This window comes from Scomber japonicus, chromosome 13 (genome assembly GCF_027409825.1).
Source record: "Scomber japonicus isolate fScoJap1 chromosome 13, fScoJap1.pri, whole genome shotgun sequence".
Lineage (NCBI taxonomy): Eukaryota > Metazoa > Chordata > Actinopteri > Scombriformes > Scombridae > Scomber > Scomber japonicus.
The window spans coordinates 14,450,594-14,468,756 of NC_070590.1; the positions used below are offsets into that span (position 1 = coordinate 14,450,594).

An 18,163-nucleotide genomic window follows, 5' to 3' on the forward strand; every position below is an offset into this window, starting at 1 on the left:
GGGACATTGATTAATGTGGGACAACTTGGCTCCAGTGCATTTATCTGTTTTTCTATTCAGTTATTTTAAAGCTAACTAGAACATGCAAACTGTGTAAGTTATATTGTTTAACATTACACGTGAACATATTCAGGCTTCTAGTTTTTTAATTTCACGCAGAAAGCAAAAAATCATGAAAGCCAACAAAATTAAAAGATGGGTACGTGCATTTCAAAAAGTTTTGGCAGATAAGGTTGCTTTGCATAAATCGAAGTATTTTTAAGCCTAAAATCCAGTGTCACAATCACAAAACCTACAAATTCTTAAACTATTTGACACAAGTAACCATTTTCCTTTTGAGTACAATATCTAAAAATTGTCTTCTCATTTAACAAGGAAACATCTCAGGGATTTCATAATGATATTAGGTGTTGATGTAATGTATTGGATTTATGTAAATATGTTGAACAAAATTGCAAAAAGTTCCCGACATTACCCTGATCCACCCTACTTGTAGGCTTATTTGTTTATTTACTTATCTGCTACTTTAGAATTCCACTCCATAACATTTCAGAGGGAAATGCTTTACTCTCTCCTCTACTACATTTATTTAACAGCTTTAGTTACTTTTCAGATGCAGATTTGACACAAAGGACAATAGGTAATAAGATAATATAATACAATAATATAACAAGCTTATGTTAACAATACATTGTTAAAGATGAAACCAGTGGTTTCAACCTTTTTTTGTAGGACCTTTTGAGGTACTACAAAAAGCAGTGTGTAGCGGGCTCACATTTCAGATGTCTATGAGTTGTTTACCGCTCCAGCAAATAGATGTTTATCTCTTAACTTCTGACATGGTTTCATTTCAATAAATGTTCAAATGACCCAATGTTTCACCAAAATAAAAAGATTTGAGAAAAAGTCCAAAAACTGAAAACAACTTCATGTATCAGAAAGTTGTTTTTTCTTCTTTCCTCTCACATTAATCATCTCAAGACCCCTCAAATTTATCTAGTGACCCATTGGAGGGAACCATTGGACTAAATTAGCTGATTGTATATAAACACCTCCAGCAGCTACAACAGTAACATGCTGCTCTAACACTGATGCGTATTATTAGTAATCTAATCATGTCATATATAATAATATATAAGTCAGCTGGACCAAACCACTACTTTATTGCAATACTTAAACTAGCATTTTTCAGGCAGGACTTTTACTTTGATGGAGTAGTTTTACTTTTCTGTATTGGTACTCGTACTTAAGTAAAGGATATAAATACTTCCACCACTGCTTCAAGGTTGTGTTCAATGTTTAATTATATTGTCTGTAGATATTATGTATTTATTTTTATATGAACTCTGGGGAAATAAGCCTTAAAGTTGTCACATCTTAAATAATGATTTTTAAAAAAATACTGGAACCAGCCTTGAAATTATCCACCATTAGTTAGTTTGTAATTGCATAATGTAAACTCATCCTAGTGTATAAAACCCCCAATTCTCAGACATGCAGAGGGCATGGTAGCTTTGGCCCTGTCCAGGATCAAATGTAAAGCAAATATCAGTAAGACCATGAGGACAAACTTTTCCACACTTACAAAAAACGACAAAACATTATACTTAATGTTATAATTTAATTTAATGTCGAATGAAGTACAGAAAATAGAGAGTACAATCAAATGAAATGAGATGTACCGAAAAAGAAACAAAAACATGATTCCTCTCAACTAAACGTTATTAGTAGCTCTCCCATATGAACATAACCTTACAAGTGAACTAATAAAATATTAAACTAATAGCTATGGAATCATCTTTTTTGAGAATAACAAAATAAAGATTTGGTCATTTGGAGTGCATTGCCTCAGAAAATGACAAAAGGCTCTGCTTAGCTGTGTTTGCACATCAAACAAAGAAAACTATCCATACACAAAGTCACACACACTCATTCACTCCTGTTTTTCACACTCATTTTTCACTTCACTCAAGACCCTTAAACCCCTTCGATTTGTCTAAACTAGCCAGAGAAATCATTTATTAAAACTCAACTCAATTCCTCAAACTTATCTGATCCATGTTGAATGAGGCGGTAGTCATTTTCTGATCCACAGTTTGTGAGTTGAAGACCTGCATCCCTTGCACCAGCAGATCATTAATTGAGCTGCAAGATTAAAAATGTTTGCTGCAAATGAATACTTTGTGATTAAAAGGAGCATTACTGGGTTGTGCCCCAAATTCTGCTATGTGGCAATGGAAGAAGTTTCAAAGATTGTGATGTTAAATCTTGTAGATAAGTGATTGTTTCCCCTCTTTTCCCACAGCCAGTGTCCTGCCAGTGATAGCTTGGAGCTTCAAAAACATTATTCTGTAATGCTATCCAGTAAAATGTGTCTGTATGCGAAAGTAGAATAGATCTGTATTTTTTCCACAAAGTCAGGTGCCCTATAACAGCATATGCGAAGTGACACAATGGCAGGGGGGACACAAAGAGAGGAAAATATCAGTGAATAGTAATCTGAGTACAATACTGACTGGCCCTTTCATCAGGCATTAATCTGACAGAGGCATCTAAAATGGAAAGTAACGTAATAAGTGACATAACACAAGGAGCCAAACAGTATTTTAGGGACAATTGTCCTGAGAAGTTCAAGGCTTCACTCATGTTGTCTTTCACATATCTACAAACCCTTCGGTGTCTTACTGTGCATCCGTCTAGTATAAACCGCTACAAGCCCGATGAAAAGAGAGGAGAGGGGAGACAAAGAGAAAAAGCTCCATCCACCCTAATATGGCTCAAGAGGAATAATTATGACCATATATACTCATCCTGCACTCTGTTGGAGGAGTGGAGAATTTATTCTGTATACTCCTGATACTGTAACTGTTTAAATGTTTGCACAAAAAGCGAGATAAAGTAATAGAGTCACTCCCTGGGAATAATGTAATGGCTTAAATTCTGCGACTTAATTTCACTGAAATGATATAAAACATATCTCATGCTGCAATGCAAAATTAAGGCAGCTATGCCATTTTGATTTGAGTCAAGTGTACTGATTTTTAACTCAGTGTCATAACAGACTTTTTGTAACGAAGGGGGGATGTATGGAAGTTCATATATAAAACAGGTTAAGAACAAAATTCTTTCACCGCAGGAAAGTAATGACTCGAGGCTGTGGGTTGGCACCTTCTCTGCTCATTAGGCGCCCTCTGTGTGACATCATTTCACACATCAAGTGACCACTGGGTAAGGGGTACCAGTGGGTGCTCTCCCCTGCCTCCAAATCACGTCAACAGACCGGGATGGTGAACGATCACTGGCTCGCCAAAAAGAGCAGAAGCAGAGAGAGAAGATTCATGCAAAGTTGTCTTCAAGTACAGCAGTCCTTCTGTGATTCACACTCTCCGAACTTCAGTCATGCACACTCACACTCACACAATTATTTGCACTCCTTCATTTCCCAAAATTGCCAAAGTTAGCGAAGGCATCTTGTTTGGGCTGACCCACAGCTGGAGTGATGGAGTGTGTGAGGCCCATACCTACTCCTGGTACTCCCATGCCAGTCATACTACCCATCATCACGGGAGCTGCCATGCCCATATTCATGCTCATGTTCATTCCCATCATGCCTTGGTTTACAGGAAGTCCCCCCATTCCCATGGTCCCTGTGGTCATCGAAGGTGGCATACCCGTTGTCATTGAAGCTGGCATGCCAGTTGCCACTGACGTAGGCATGCCCATCATCATGGTATTACTAGCCATCATGGGATTGGCTGGTGGTCTGATGGGTGTCACATGGGGCGGGGAGCTGAGGTTCAGTCCTCCGAAGTTCTGGTTCAACAGGTTGACGGGAGGCACTCCTGAATAGACACATAGGGACAAGAAGGAATTATGGTAGGTCCTTACCAAGAACTATAACACAATTATAAATACATAGTTTTAAAAATTCTTCCGTCTCAACTGGATGGCGTGTCCACACCACAACAATAACCACATCAATAGTGGCGAACGATATCATTGGGATTACTTTCAGAGCACTAACATCGTCATTGTTATAGTTCTTTGTGTAGACAGGCCTTTAATCTGCTTTGTTTTTTCTAATCTGACCAGTCTAACTTAAAAAGTTTATACTCTGAATGTTCTCTGACATCAACCTGTCACACTTAATCATTTCCTGACTTATCCTCTCTTTAAAGCACAACATAACCATAGTAATTAATATGTTCTCTTTGAAGTAAGAGTAAAATTAGCACAGAAAATGAATTATAGTACGGCACCTTACCTTGTTGCTGGATGATATTGTTGAGTGTGGGTGGTGACTTGGTGGGGTTGAGGCCTGCTGATAGGAAGTCCAGGCTAATGTTAACAGAGGGGTCAGACCATGTCGACCCTAATGATCCCTGACCTCCGACCTTCTGCTGTTGTCCTATGGGCTGCTGAGACGTCATGCCTCCCAAACTCTGAGAAAAATTATAATTATTTTACATTTAGATGAATAAATGATCACTGAGCTTCAAAAATAGAATCAAGAACAATATCTGACAGAAACAGAAAAAACTCTGGAATCTCTCACTTTACTTTTTTTTTTAAATCAGAGCAAAAAGCATTCTTTAATGCAATACTAATTTAGACTATTAATTAGACTATGTACTACACATTGGAAGCTTCTGGGTAATTCATTCAGTATAATTCATAATTCACAACGTTTTCTTGCAGTTTGCAGGAAACTAGGCCTTCCTGTGATGTGTATCGAACCTACCTGTTGAGAGCGAGAAAGGGGCATGGTGGGCATAGCAACAGGTGCTCCTGGCGTTGCTCCTCCCAGGGAGAAAGTCATACTCTGAGAGGCACTCAGTGTCGTATGCGGATTGGTTAGTTGATGGTTGACCCCGCCCATCAGGTCAAAGAGCTCAGCAGAAGGTGGGATGGAAGCAGGATTAGACGCTGTGGCTGAAGGTGACGGGGCGCTGCCAAAGAGGTCTGTGGTGGGCTGGGAGGGACCAGAGCTAGATGAAGCTGGTGGATTTGAGAAGGCGTTCCAGTCTCCAAATTCTCCATTTCCATTGGATGATGCAGCAGCTGGACAAAAGAGATAGAAGTGATGAGTTTGGTTGCGACTGTAACATTCATAAATACAGTCAAAATAAAGAATGTACAACAAGGTTTTTTTGTCAAGGTGGACCTTGTTTGGACTTGTTTTGACAGGGTACATTTCAGCCATGAGAACTGCTACATGAGGAGCAAAGAGGGGAAAGACTTAAGAGAGTTTACCCGTGGGGGTTGGGAGGCTGGCAGAGGCCGCAGGAGAGGAGAAGTCAGCAAAGCCACCAATGAGGTCTGGATTACCACCTGGATAAATGGACAGACACACACACACACACACACACACACACACACACACACACACACACACACACACACACACACACACACACACACACACACACACACACACACACACACACACACACACACACACACACATATATTCATACAAAAATCAAAGGAGTAAAACAATGGAAGACACTTCTTTTTTTCCTTATTTGTGTGATGTTACAGTTTGTAATTACCTGTTGCAGTGTTTTGATTGGATGAGGGGTCAATCACCAACAGGTCAGCTAAACCGCTACTGGAGGACTGCCTGACTGATGACTTGAGAGAGAAGTAAAGACACAGTGATTAAACCTGTCCTATTGAAAATTTACCTCAAATCTGGGAGAGTGTGTGTGTGTGTGTGTGTGTGTGTGTGTGTGTGTGTGTGTGTGTGTGTGTGTGTGTGTGTGTGTGTGTGTGTGTGTGTGTGTGTGTGTGTGTGTGTGTGAGTACCTTCTCCTCAGGGCTCCTGTCTCCAGTGTAGTGGGCTGCAGCACCCAGGTCCAGAGTCTTGCTGCTTGTCGCTCCGCTGCGTTTCCGTGTGGTGGTGGTTGTGGTTTCTGTCGCTTGTGTGATCTGGATGCTCTTCGTCGTGACAGTTTCCTCCTCATCTTTGAACTCAAGGGTGTCCTGTCTACCGTTTCTTGACGCTCTGTCCTCCTCATTGTCACTATGGCAACCATATAAAGGATGTATTAGAAGCAGCACAGGAGATTACATGTCTGTGCATGCACATTGTCATGCACATTGTCATCGTGTTATGTAATAGATAATCCAAGATACCACAGGTTGTAAACACATGGCACAGAGCCATAAAACCATCTGATGTGCAATGAGCAGGTGGTTCTTTGCATCATTTCATTTTTATTCTGCGTCAAAATAGGCAATCAGCTAATAATAACACTGGCAAGCATGTAGCATTTTTAGCATACACCCTCAGACCATTTTAAAAGAAGCATTTGCTCAGATCATGGTATAAACATGTGTAAATGTGCACATGGATACTGTCAGCGTGTATGATCACCTGATTCTGTCGGGGGAGTCATCTCGTTCCTTCTTCCTAAATTTGTTGAGTGTGTCGTCGATGGTGCTGCCTATTTTGTCGCTGATCTCTCCGAGCTTCTCGCTAAAGGGGAAAGCTCCTCTGCTCTTATCCCAGTCCTCATCCCACTTACTCCGATCCAGCTCATTAGCTGGAGGGAAGAAGACAAGAGAAATAGAAAAGAACAAAAAGAAAAGCATAGTGAATTTGTCAGTTTACAGCCATCCACTAAAAGGCTCATAAAGTCACCTATAATTGTGTGTGAAGCCACCTGATTATAGCTGCGTGACAAGTGACAGTCTCTAATAAACACAAACACAATAAGATTAGAGAAAATTATTATTTTCATATTTTTTGAGAACAACTCCTTTTTTTCCTTGTTGTTCATATAGAAACGCTGACTCAGCTGTTTGCTAAAAGCAGCAATGTGGGTTAAAGCGCTGATTTCCCCACAAACATACACACACACTGACAGTGTCCTCCTAACTAACTCATTGGGTGTATGTTAAACATGAAAATGTGCCATCAAACAGACACACTATGAGCAATGCTGCAATGTTAAGTGTGTGAGATGTTTATAAATGCACCGGACAGAACAGAGGGACAGACATATGCTGAGTGCTGGGAGCTCTGGAGGAGCTTTTTATTTTTTTGAGTTAAAGATTAATCAGTACTTAAAATTACTTGTTAAGACACAATTCTAGGTTAACTTTTTAATACCATTCAAAAAGTTGCTTTATAGCCTTATACCCTCATGCATTTAAATCCCTGTGGGTTAGATAGGGGAAATTATATTATCTTTTTAATCCACATCTGGCTTGAGCTGTTTCTTACAGTTCTTGAAGCCGCCGCTGCCGCCGCTGCCGCCGCCGCCGCCACCACCACCACCACCACCACCACCGCCGCCGCCGCCGCCGCCACCTCCTCCTCCTCCTCCCATACTGTCAGAAGAGACTCCGATGTATTTGTCTTTGTTCTTCTTGGCTTTCTTCCTCTCCTCTCTCAGTCTGTCATCGTCCTGGATGAACTCCACCATCTCCTTCACCTTCTGACGCACATTGATGCCCTGATCTTTACCATTCTCATCTACACACACACACACACACACACACACACACACACACACACACACAAACTAAACGTCAAATTTTCCATGAAATTTGTGGAGATATTCATGTTCCGCTCTCAATCCTTATACTTTGTATGCAAGATATCCCAATTTGACATGAAAAGAAGAAAAAGAAAAAACACTAAAGAGTTTTTTTAGTGACTTACCAATCAAGTGGTAGTTTTCTAGAGATCGCAGGTCGTAGATGTGTTCTCTGGCACTGGTTACGACTCTTTCTGACCCATTCCTAATCAGGTAGGCCAGCAGCAGTAAAGCCTGGTAGAGGGAGAAGGAGACATATAGGAAGAGTTTGAGTCAGAGACAGAATTATAGAGAATTCTGTTTAATTCAACAATTCAAGTGAAAGCTTTTCCCCCCGACAGGCTAACCAACAGTTAGCCTGTCAGGACGGGATCTAAAAATCCAAACACTCTCTTCCTTGTATCTTGCTACTCCAATATGACAGAGAGTTCCCGTTCCCTCTGAAATCATTGCATTTCACATGTACAGTCACACAGCACACAAGGGTATTAGCAGAGAAAAACGGTGTAATAATATCTAGCTACAATAAACTTAGTAAAGTAAAAAGAGAGAAAAAAATGAATCCATAAGCCAGTGGGCAGCTTAAACACTTAAGCTCATGTGCGTTTCTGACAGCAGGCACAATAAAGCTCATATTTGACAAATCCTGCACATGCAACACAGACACAGCACCTTGTACACTCGTCTCCAGTTCTTCTTATTGTCTTTCAGCATCCTCGTCCATAACATGTTCATCACCTCCGGGAACTGCTCGTACATGAAGGTAGATCTATACACACACACACACACACACACACACACACACACACACACACACACACACACAAACAAAAGTATTAACCAAAGCAGAATCAGGTCTAGTGAACACTGGCCTCACTTTTTTTTCTGTCATTTCTAATTGTGTGTAACGACACACTGTACAGTCTATCTGCCATTATCATGTGTATGTGTGTTACATCAACGTACTTGGCTATTTCTCCCATTAGTTGTCCAGAGGGTCCCCAGGGGTCGTCATTAGTGGCTTCTCTCACCTTGGACTCAATCTCTGAGTAGTTCATCACCACATTGGTGCTGTTGACACAAACATGTTAAATAGATATTAAGATTCCCATTAGAATTTCAGACAAGGTGAAACCGTATTGCTTTACATTCTAGTTTATGGTAAATATATTATGTTTATTACTTTTAATCTTTCAATCACAGCCTTGTTAGTTATCAGTAAATGCTGTGTGCTGATTTCCCCCCACACTCAACTCTATTTCCTGCCTCAGTTCTAGAGGGGAGACATGCAGGTGTGTGCACACAATCATACTGTTTAAGAAAATATTTAGCTGTTTAGGACACAAAAGCTTTAGTGTGTATGTGTATGAAAGTGAGGTGAGCATGGCGTGTATATCCGTCTGTGTATGTGTGTGTGTGAGTGTTTGTGTACATAACGAGGAAAACACAGCCAAACCTCCCCATAAACAACATCTGCTTCCTGCTCTCTTTGTTTTATGTGAACTCACCTGCTGCTGTGTTTGTTTTACTTTGTGTGTGTGCGTGTGTGTGTGTGTGTGTGTGTGATGGGCACGGCTTGCTGCTACGAACTTCTGGCAAAACACACCACCAAAGCACTGCAGCATCTCCCTCTCCTCTCCTCTCTGCCATCACTCTATCTTACTCCAGCAGTCGTTCCTCCCTCATCTCCTCTCATCTGCCCCTTTTTTAAACTATCTGTACCCTCCATCTCATCTTCTATCCTCCTGCTCTTCCTTTCTCCCGGAGCTTTAATCCTAAGTCACTCTCTTTTCTTTTGTCCTTTCTTCTCCGTCACATTCTCCTCTCAGGTCTGCCACCCTCTCTGCTGAAGAGGCGTCTGTATGTTACAGAATCTGCCTGTGACTGTTTTTTGTCAGTAGATAAGATGGAGACAGGCAGCGAAGGCTCCACAATAGTGTGACTCTTAATCTGCAGAAAAAGCAAGGCCGCTGCTGCCAGCTCTGCCGAGGTAGATCAATAATGGTGTATTCATGATGCCCAGCCAGGCACAACCAACAGCTGATGGGAGCTGGTGTCTATTACTCCGTCTGAGCTGTGTAGGGTTCTCTGTCTGTTACTTCTTTCTAACCCCTAATCTTACATCTTCACTTTCTTTTTCCCCTCATGACATATGCAGTATAATTGGTCTTTTAAAAGACGAAGCCAACTAGAGAATGGTCTTTCAAACTAAGCAGATAAAGTGAAATTTAATATTCCTTTTCATGTTGGTATTCCTGTTGTTAATTTTGCTTGGACAGTTATGTTGTTTTTGAGACAGTGTAAAAGAAAAGATGTGATGTAGAACATATAGAACAGGACAGGCAACTCCCTCTTCCTCTTGGCCATATCTATGTAAATCATCACCATGATCTATACTTAAAAGGTATACAAGGCCAATTTTATGTGTACTGTCTCAGAAAAAACTAAGACATATACCCTTTTGTGCCAAACTGACCCCTCACTGTAACAGTGCAGAGTGTTTTTTTAATTATGTGTTTTTAAGGTTTCTGTGTTGTTCTGGTACAAAAAGTACAGTTTGAATGCCTGTTTGCAGGATTTGTATCAAAATGCAACCTGAACCCCTGCCTTTTAAAAAATACACCAGCAAAGATTGATTGTTGAGCACAACACACACAAACAAAATAGGACTTTCATAATCATTTACTTTTTTTAAATTTACCAAATAATTGCAGAATCGTTTATCTATTGCCTCTCAGCTCTCTCTCTCTTTACTCAGCATACATTCATATAAGTCAACCTGCCTCAGCAGTGCAGGAAGCTGCTGTTGCCCTATGTTGAGGTAAAATTACATTATAATTGCAGCAAACAGTGACAAAGCACTCAGAAGCATGCACAGGTTGCACTGTCCAGACAAACATGTGACAGGCTGCAACACCAGCATTAGCTACTCCATTATGATCTGTCTCTGCTTTGTTGTGTCAACCTGTCCCGGATCAGGGGGGGCAAGGGCCTCGTTTAGACCGGTGTAGCTAGAGTGTGAAACGTGATAGGGTAATTTACTATCCAGATACCGTTATCTAGCTCTTTCTAGTCGGGTTACACGATGTTACGTGGATGCCAAGTGGAGGTAGCGGATTCAGCAGGGCGGGACAGGGCGTGATTCTGCAGCAGCCCTGTCGGATACAGCACACCGATAATAACACAGTCGAGCTGGGCTTAGCAAGGATAGCGGAATTAGCTAACTGGGTAGCTTTCGTGCTGCATCGGAAACAAATGCATCTCCGGTGTGTGATGTTGAATTTTGCCCGGCCCGTGCACGGCAATGTGGGTGACGGGTGCATTTAACTAAACCACGATGAAAACACACGTTTCTATTTAAGTCAATAGTTAGATGATTGGCAGCTAGCCAGCTAGTCGGAGCTAACAGCTGAGGGGCTACGGCCGTGACGTCACGGCCTGTATCCTCTCCTCTGTCAGCGGTAAAAGCTGCTGATGCTGCCCGGTTAGAACCGCCGAGCCGGTTAGCGGTTAGCTCCGCAGCTTCTCGGTACTCACGCTTTGTCCACCAGCTCTCTGACTTTCCACATATTCAGCATCTCCTCGCGGAACTGCGGGCTCGCCGCTTCGATACTACGTCGCCCCCCGTGTCTCTACGGCCCCACAGACAGAGGTGGCCTCCGGTTATCCGACAGACAATCCCCGCCACCTCCTATTCCTCGATGAGCTACGGTAGCACAGCGGCCGCTGCGGTTAACAGACCGGCCCCAGTTGCTACGGAAACGTCGTTCTCTGCCTACGTCACTGAGGCGTCGAGATGCGCCCACAGCTCGCGGACTGAACCAGTCGCAAACGCTCAAAGCAAAATGACGCCGGTTTGCGCACAGACATCCTCGAACAGCAGACTGAGAGGAATAACATTACTTCAATTTCAGATGTTTCAGTATGTCACAATAAAAAAGTATTATAGACAGACAGTATTGTTAATAAAATAATTATAATGGGTAAGTTTTTAATAAAAATAATACATTTTATTTGTAACACACTTGAATTCGAAGCAAATCTCAACATGCTACAACGTAAAATCATCAATATAAAAGACAGATCTAACAAAACATCATAAAAAATTAAAGCTGCAAGCAGCGATGATCTTAAGAGGTAAACTTAAGAGAATGAAGCAGGTGACTTCCTGTAGCCAGTAGGTGGCGCTATGACTGTCACTAAATATGAGACTGTACATGTGTTCAGACCTGGATGCTGAACAAGCATATTCAATTTGGGAAAGCTCAGACCATGTGGAGTCAAGTTATGAGGGTTTGAAATTTCATGGTGAGATCAAAATTCGCTGCATCGTCACGGCAACCAGGAATGATGGAGGAAAAAGCTTTTTCATCAGTTTTTTTCACTTTTCATCTATCATTTTGCGACCGCCTTTGACGAACACTGAAATATCAAATTTTTCGTCAGGCCTGGCTTGCGTGCAAAATTTGGTGACTTTTCAGGCACGTCTAAGGGGGCAAAAAGGCAGGCAAACTCGTAGATCGAGAATAATAATAATCCTTACATATACAATAGGGCTTTGCCCGCCATTGCCAGGCTCGGGCCCTAAATAATAGCATAAAGCAGCAACTAGCAAGGTTAATTAAAAGCCAAAGGTTCTCAAAGTCAAAGTCAAAGTCAGCTTTATTGTCAATTACTTCACATGTACCAGACATACATACTGCTAAAAGAAATGTTTGAAGTTCTTTTTTAAAACATTTTTTTCAAATCAACAATGGGTTATTATAATTACATTTTTGAAAACATATAGAATTGCCTTTATTTTATTTTTAATATGTCGTTTTACTGTATAACTATTAGACTTGATTATCATTTCAATTCACAATTGGTCATTATTTGGACTGTGATTAAATGGACTGTATTATGATAAAAAGAAATTAAAAAAACAACTATGTATGTTTATACAATGTATGTACTGGTCAATGTGTCTGTGCTTGCTGTTGGTTGAAGTATTAACTTTGCAAAGGGCTGTGTGTGTTTTTGTAAAAAGGCTACAGGTGCATTATGTGAGGAAGATATGGTTTTGATTTGACTTCCTGGTGTGTGTGTGTGTGTGTGTGTGTGTGTGTGTGTGTGTGTGAGAGAGAGAGAGAGAGAGAGAGACAGAGAGGGAGAGAGAGAGAAAGAGAGAGGGAGAAATATATATTTCAGTGGTTATTTGGGCACCTGACTGGCATTTTAAGATTTGAACTATGATGATTGATGCAACTTGATTGATACACTTTTCTACTCTTCAATTAGCAATTTTCATTTCAAGACATTTTATTTGAATTTGTTGATTAAAGTTATTCACAACCCAGTTTACAGAATACTTGCAGGTCTGTGATATTTAGCAAAGTGGAATCCATCTTTGGTGTCTTTGTCACCTATTCTCAAAACAACAAAACAAAACTCAAACAATTCATCTGAACAATGGAGAAAAATTGTTTCAGGGTTCAGATGAATCAATGTAGTGAAGTCATGTCAAACCAGACTTGCAAGGATACCCCCAAGCGGACAAAGAATAACTCCCAATTTAACCTTCTGACAGCGGAAAGTAGAAGAAACCTTGGGAATGACCATGCAAGTATGAATAAGGTGATTTGGCCATATTGTGGGATCACTGGGGGCACTGATATTTGCTACTCTCTACTGAGACTTCAAATTAGGTTACAATGCAATGTTATAGAAACTGGTAGAGTGAGGTTTAAAGTCACTGCATTGTACCTATGGCTGTATCTAATGATATAGACATTATATGAGAGCAGAGGACCTCAAAGACACTTGTGACAGATTTGTGCTGTTTGTGCCCTCTGACACAACGCCTCATCTTGTGTAGACAATGTTTTTGGTATTAAGCAGTTTGTTTTCTGCACCAGTTGTCCTTTTTTCACAGACTCTTCCTATACTTCTCTATTGTTCTTGTCTTGAAGCTACCCTCCCTTTGACCTGTGTGGACCCCGTACCTCAGATGAGCCAGGCCCTGCCTCTGACTTTTGCAGTCCCAGAGGCCTGTTTACTGTAGGCTTTGTGCTCAGCCTGTCTGGCCCCTCTGTCAGATGCTCTTCTTTTTCTCACTTCTTTAGGTTTAATGAAACTTGTGAGGCAGTGTTTTGTGGAATGGGTGGTTGCACTGGCCATGCGGTTGGTAAAGATGGGAATGATCCCGACTGGTGGGACCTGACGTGTTCAAACTCTCTTTCAACGCAGTGATGGAACTGGTCTTGGTTGACTAGGAAATGCAGGTAGAGGTATCTCTTCATCAGTGAGATATGACTGAACTGACTGACTGGAGAGACTATGACTGGGTATTGTTTAAAAAATGACGATACCGGCACCAATCCAAGAACCCTTAAAGTTATACCGATACCAATTGATTACTTCATTCGATCCCCATTATGTGACTAGAAGCATTAGAATGCATAAAATGCCACTACTCCATGTTGTAGCTGCTATGGCAGTGCACTAATCACATGTTGCATTTAGTCGAAGAATGCTTGCGATGATTGGCTGTGAACAACATATGATCATATTTTCTAGCTCTGGGTGCAAAAAGGATCGATTGCAAGTATAGTTTGACAAGAGATGTTTCTTCAATGTACTTGGCATCGATTTATTTCGGTTGATACCTTAAGGGTTTCACTTACCGATACCCAATCCAATCCAACTTTATTTGTTAAGCACTTTAAAATAACCACAGTGGACCAAAGTGCTGTACAGAAGAAAAGACATAATAAAAGGCATAACAGCTAACATGAGGCATAGAATTGCATATAAAATACAAACAAAATCAAATAAATCAAAAGACAGAAAACATGAGTAAAAATAACAGCTATAACCTACAATAAAAACAATCAAATCAAATCAAATAAATAAAATCAATGTCTCACATGGTGTCAAAGGCCAAGGAGAAGAGATGGATTTTAAGAAGGGATATAAAAACAGACACCCAGCCCTAGGAGAGACTCAACATGTCTTTCATCTTACGTCAGGGCAGGTTATCAGTGAGGGAGGCAGAGGATGTACTGGACACAGTGGATATAACAGAAGAAGATTCCTCTGGACTTTTTTAAGGGTCTCTGGCCTTATTAACGAATGTAAAAAATAAAATGTTAAAATAGAAAAGAAACAAGAGAATCGCAATTTACAAAATAAAAAACATGAACACAAAATTTGATTGCGCAGTTGAATCTAATTTATAAGTTGTCTACATCCGTTTACGCTTGCCCTTAAAACTACCGGTGCCAACGCATTTGTCTTTGGAGCCTCCGCCTTGCCGTACAAAAACAAATATGGCGTCTTCTGCGGATGTTCATGTCCGGATCTGTGGACAAGAAATTATAAAATATGACCTGGAGATTAAGGCCCTCATCCAGGTAAGAAGTGAAAACGCGTAGTTCGTATATTGGTTTATTAACTCACTGTTTCTGGTGTCAGTTTCAGTCTAGAGAGGTTAGCAACAGATGTGAAGCTAACATTAGCCGGCGGCCAAACTATTAGTGTCACAGTAAGGAAGAAAGAGGACACTGATGTCCAAACAATAGTTTCACAGGCAACATTTTGTTTAAAGGCCTGCCATAAATATGAAACTATAAATATAACTGAGGCGACAGCAGCGTGAAGTGAATGTCGTTGTTATCGTTACATAATGCGTTAAAGTTAGCCTCTGATTTTGGGTTAAAGGAAACAAAAATAATTAATTTTAGCAGCAGATCAGGTCCGTGCACGTTCTTTAACCCTACCCTACCCTTTAACCTATATTTAATTTATGACACCTGGATTTTGCTTATGAAAACACAAAAAACGGTGATTTCACTGCTTCGTCCCATCCAGACTATTAGACCCACTTTACTTAGACTCGTCAAACCTGGATTAGATTAACAAGGAGACTCCAGAGAAAACAAAGTGTCAGATTTGTGAAACCTATATTTCCCTGTATACTGGTTATGGCCATGTTTCAAATAAACATTATAATATTAGAATATTGAATACTATATTGAATAGGTTCTGGTTTCTTGAGTCCTCTGATAGTAAACTGAATATCTATCTATATCCAAACAAGACCTTTGAGGATGTTACCATTGGTTGTGGGAAACAATGATGGACATTTTTGAGCATTTTCTTACATTTCGTAGACCAAACAATTCATTGATAAATTGAGAAAATAATTGACAGATTAATCAAGTATTAAAACAATCATTAGTTGTCAAATCAATAAATCAAAAGAACCTTAAGTAAGTAAGTTTACCTTATTTTGCAGACTTTGGTCATTCAATATTTTCATAATCAATAGCCATTAAAACAAGATTGGTAGTTGATTAATGATCAGTTGAGCTGCGTGTTAACTGTGATGGTTCACCACTACACTATATGCATACAGATTAGAGTAAAATGTAATTTGGAAGTAATATTTTTGCAAATGTAATATGATTTAATGAGATTTTGTTCATTGTGTTGTCCCATGTTGCATTGTATACATATGTTTAATTCTATTTCTTTATTTCTCAATCAGTTTTCATTTCAGTTTGTATTGCTGAGAGAACGACACATTTTCTTATTTGTAATATTCATTTAGATACTGATCAACATTTATATATTTGTGTGTGTGTGTGTGTGTGTGTGTGTGTGTGTGTGTGTGTTACCTGCAGGACATCAGAGACTGCCCTGGACCTCAGTCTACTCTCTTGGAGCTTAACTCTCAGGTCAAAGAGAAGTTCAACCATCTCAGACTCAGAATACAGGTCAGGCCTCAGCCATACATACTTACTGTTTCTGCTGTGTTTCAGATTTTTCTCTCCAAGTTGGAAATGTGTTATTTGATAGGGGATGCCATGGTGTTGTTATTGTTTTAAGGATCTGGAGCAGATGGCCAAAGAGCAGGACAGAGAGACTGATAGACTGACCATTCAGGCAGAGACGGAGAGCCAGCGAAAGCAAATGCTGAGGTACATACACACATATGAAAATTTGTTTGTGTGACAGGGATTATTTTTATATTCCATTCAAGAATTGATTTTATGCTGATTTAACCACAGTTGCTCTCAGTTTTACCAAAAACCTCTCAGATTTAATTGACATGCAACCATTCAAATGTATGAGCCTAGTCATCCAGTAGGTAGATAAATGTGAGTAAATGCTGACATTGATGGGGTTTAACAGCATGCATAAAATAAAATCAAAGATAACCAGAGAACATATAGTTTACAAAGTTGTTTACTGTGTTATGATTTCTTTTGATTCCAGTAACCAGACAGCCTGGAGGAAAGCTAACCTGGCCTGTAAACTGTCCATAGACAGCATGGAGAAGGATGAGCTGCTCCATGGGGGAGACACCCAGAGCACCAGACAGAGGTCAGTGCAGTCAAAACAGAAAGAAAAGAGTACGTTTCATATCAGTAAAACTTACTTACAGTAAATGTGATGCCATTGAGCTTAAGTAAGTGGTTCACTTTTTATGGGTCATGACCTTAATACCTTGCACTCTAACCTGCCTCCACTCTAAAAAAGTGGATTATAAAAAATTGCTCTGCTACTGCAGAATTGTAGAAAACAAAAAACTGATTTGTGTGTGTTTTTGTCCTCAGGAAGGTGACTAAAGAAAGCCTCGTAGAAACCAGCAGCAACATCACGGAGAGTCTGATGTCTATCAGCAGGATGATGGCCGAACAGGTGAATCAGAGCGAGGACACCATCGGCACACTGGGTAAAAACAAAACTCTTCTTTGTCCATGTGTTGTTGAGATTTTGTCAGGGTTGTAGTTTTTGTACAAAGGGTCAAACCAAATTACAACAAAGTTTTGATGTCCTCCTATACTGTCAATATCTCCTCCCTTTCACCACAGTTAGCTCCTCCAGGACAGTGCTGGAAACCAACGAGGAGTTTAAAAACATGACAGGGACCATCCATCTGGGGAGGAAGTTGATCCTGAAGTACAACCGGCGGGAACTGACGGACAAGCTGCTGATCTTTCTTGCTCTGGCCCTCTTCCTTGCCACCGTCCTCTACATCCTTAAAAAACGCCTCTTCCCCTTCATTTAGCATTTAGTTGATTACTTTCCCTAGACAGGAGACGTGGGAGAGAGAGGGGGGTGTGACATGCAGCAAAGGACCTCCGGCCAGGATTCGAACCGAGGTTGGCTGTGTACCCCGCAGGAAGTTACAAAGTGGAGTTTTATCAGGAACGGAGAGGAAACAAGGAGTAAAAGTGACTAAATAATTGATGCACTTTGAGTCTGTTTCATCCTCTTTAGCAGCCTCGTTTTTAGCTTGAATGATATGCAACAATGTGGATTTATAAAAATGTTTATGAAGGTATTCGTCATATCAACCTATGAAGGCACACGTAACCCTTCAGCTAAAGTGAAAAGAGCCAAATGGGCAATTGATTTAATGTCTGTTTCAAACAAACTTGTTCGTACATGTCGTTGGACTGTGTAAAGGCAAACGTTTTAATACCTGTTGCAAACTGCCGCACTCAATGGTGGACGAATAATCACACTGCCCTCTAATCTCAGAACTCAGTGACTTTATATGAATTTGCAGATACAATTAAAACATTTCTTACAATTGGAGTTAAGGGTGCACACTTTCATACAGT

The 18,163-nt window shown here is 40.5% G+C and overlaps 2 protein-coding genes across 2 annotated transcripts; one reads left to right on the plus strand and one right to left on the minus strand.

The window, feature by feature from the left end:
• Positions 1-1,635: 1,635 nt before the first annotated feature.
• On the minus strand, positions 1,636-11,218 carry LOC128371136 (clathrin interactor 1-like). Its single transcript, XM_053331364.1, has 12 exons — positions 11,085-11,218; positions 8,514-8,618; positions 8,220-8,316; positions 7,673-7,781; positions 7,307-7,483; positions 6,380-6,548; positions 5,809-6,025; positions 5,553-5,634; positions 5,254-5,331; positions 4,742-5,061; positions 4,265-4,442; positions 1,636-3,842 (listed from the first exon to the last, which is right to left on the minus strand). Exons 1-12 carry the CDS (start codon positions 11,123-11,125, stop codon positions 3,436-3,438), a joined length of 1,980 nt encoding a protein of 659 aa, XP_053187339.1. The 5' UTR covers positions 11,126-11,218; the 3' UTR covers positions 1,636-3,435.
• A 3,639-nt stretch (positions 11,219-14,857) lies between these two features.
• On the plus strand, positions 14,858-17,641 carry bnip1b (BCL2 interacting protein 1b). The gene is made up of 6 exons (XM_053331362.1): positions 14,858-14,941; positions 16,214-16,306; positions 16,419-16,510; positions 16,809-16,916; positions 17,150-17,268; positions 17,408-17,641. The coding sequence occupies exons 1-6, from the start codon at positions 14,858-14,860 to the stop codon at positions 17,602-17,604; spliced, it is 693 nt and encodes a 230-aa protein (XP_053187337.1). The 3' UTR covers positions 17,605-17,641.
• Positions 17,642-18,163: the final 522 nt, after the last annotated feature.

Coding starts and splice junctions, on each gene's coding strand:
- bnip1b (XM_053331362.1), top strand. CDS start 14,858: ATGGCGTCTTCTGCGGATGTTCATGTCCGGATCTGTGGACAAGAAATT. Junction 16,307..16,418: donor ATCTCAGACTCAGAATACAG/GTCAGGCCTCAG, acceptor TATTGTTTTAAG/GATCTGGAGCAGATGGCCAA. Junction 16,917..17,149: donor ACCCAGAGCACCAGACAGAG/GTCAGTGCAGTC, acceptor TTTTGTCCTCAG/GAAGGTGACTAAAGAAAGCC.
- LOC128371136 (XM_053331364.1), bottom strand. CDS start 11,125: ATGCTGAATATGTGGAAAGTCAGAGAGCTGGTGGACAAAGC. Junction 8,619..11,084: donor AGAGAGCTGGTGGACAAAGC/GTGAGTACCGAG, acceptor TTGTGTCAACAG/CACCAATGTGGTGATGAACT. Junction 3,843..4,264: donor CAATATCATCCAGCAACAAG/GTAAGGTGCCGT, acceptor GTGTCTATTCAG/GAGTGCCTCCCGTCAACCTG.